The sequence below is a fragment of the Sinocyclocheilus anshuiensis genome, unplaced genomic scaffold (assembly GCF_001515605.1).
Source record: "Sinocyclocheilus anshuiensis isolate Anshui unplaced genomic scaffold, SAMN03320099.WGS_v1.1 scaffold838, whole genome shotgun sequence".
NCBI classification, from domain to species: domain Eukaryota; kingdom Metazoa; phylum Chordata; class Actinopteri; order Cypriniformes; family Cyprinidae; genus Sinocyclocheilus; species Sinocyclocheilus anshuiensis.
Window position 1 is genome coordinate 1484831 of NW_015539915.1, and position 1549 is coordinate 1486379.

The 1549-nt window shown below is 29.3% G+C and overlaps 1 protein-coding gene across 13 annotated transcripts in view; it reads left to right on the forward strand.

Moving 5' to 3' along the window:
* LOC107686461 (protein unc-13 homolog B-like) overlaps positions 1–1549 on the forward strand; it is a 100721-nt gene continuing 99172 nt past the window's right edge. For all 13 annotated transcript variants that reach the window (XM_016483476.1, XM_016483480.1, XM_016483481.1 and 10 more), the window contains exon 1: positions 1–204. In XM_016483476.1, coding sequence (XP_016338962.1) covers positions 183–204 — 22 coding nt within the window. In that variant the 5' untranslated portion in view covers positions 1–182. The remainder of the gene's footprint in view (positions 205–1549) is intronic.

The window sequence follows — 1549 nt, forward strand, 5'->3', positions numbered from 1 at the left end:
ATCCAGCTCGATCATGGCGTGGGGTCATCCGTGTCAGAAGTACGCGTGACCTGTGGGATAGAGTTCCTCAGTAGTGCTCTCAGACGAGGAACTAACTTGTGACTTCGTTTGACATGTCACCGGACAGCTGAGAACTTATTGTAGTGACAGGATTTAACCAAGAGGAAGAAACTTCGGTTGCCATGTCTCTCCTCTGCGTGAGAGGTGCGTGCTGTTTTAAATATGTTTTCTGACTGTCAGCATGCAGTCAGACTCCGCAGGTGTTTTGTTTCTTTTAAGAGTTAAGCCGCGAGAGCGATTTTTTTTTTAACTATAAACATCTTATTATTTACTTTCTCTGAGATGTTTGCCGTTTTCGTGGAATAGTATACAATTTATTTCAATTAAGTGATGCTGTCAAGATCAAGCAGGCTGAAATGTTATATAATTAGAGGTTTGCTATAGGTATTGTGTAGTTTGAGGGAAGCAGCTGTTTGGCGTCGTGATGCAATGCAGCTTTGCAGCTCAAACAGGACAGTGAAAAAATAAATATAGATTTCTAAAACATATTGAGGTTTAATAGTTTTTTAATATGAAAAAAAAATAAATTTGGTGTTGGTGTTATTCAGAATATCATTAAAGTAAATTTAGTAGCAAATAAGGGAAATAAATAATTAATTTGACTTTTGCAAAAACGTATAGGTGAAACTTGGAGTGTGATTTGTTTAAAAATACTAAATTTATGATAAGAAATTATAGTGTGTATAATATTGTAAAATTGCATATAATGTGATAATATTTGTTATATTATATTTTAAATATATAATATATGTATGTGTGTGTGTGTGTATATATATATGTGTATATATATGTGTGTATGCATGCGTGTATATATACATTTGTATATACATTTCAAATATTGTCATGTAAATATATTATATATTTTAAATATATATTGTGTAAAATATAGTGTATATGTATGTAAATATAAAGAATTTTCTTTGTATCTTTTAATATATTTAATTCAATTCTGTAGATTCACTATTAAGTAATTTTAATTAATATTTAATAATTATTATTTAGGCCCTACTCATATTTACTTCATTAGTGTATATATATGAAGAGTTCAGATGCAAAAGCCTCTAAGTGCCATCTGAAATTTTCATCTAAAATGAGCATTTTTATCAGGCTCCTATGTTTAGGTTAATTTTACTCTAATGACTATGCAATTAAGGTGAAATAACTGAACGTAAATATAGGGGCCTGATAAAAATGCTCATTTTAGAAGAACATTTCAGACGGCATTTAGAGGCTTTTGCATCTGAACTCTTCATATGTAAAATTTTAAATATAATCACTTTATTAACAAAATACACACACACATGTAAATACTAATTATATAAAGTAAATACAAATGTATTAAAAACTAATTAAAATAATGGCATCTGTTTACTTATCTTTTTATTTAAAGTAACTTAATCTATAGAATTCTATTGAATCCATCTATCCATCTATCCATCTATCTATCTATCTATCTATCTATCTATCTCTATCTATCTACCTACCTATC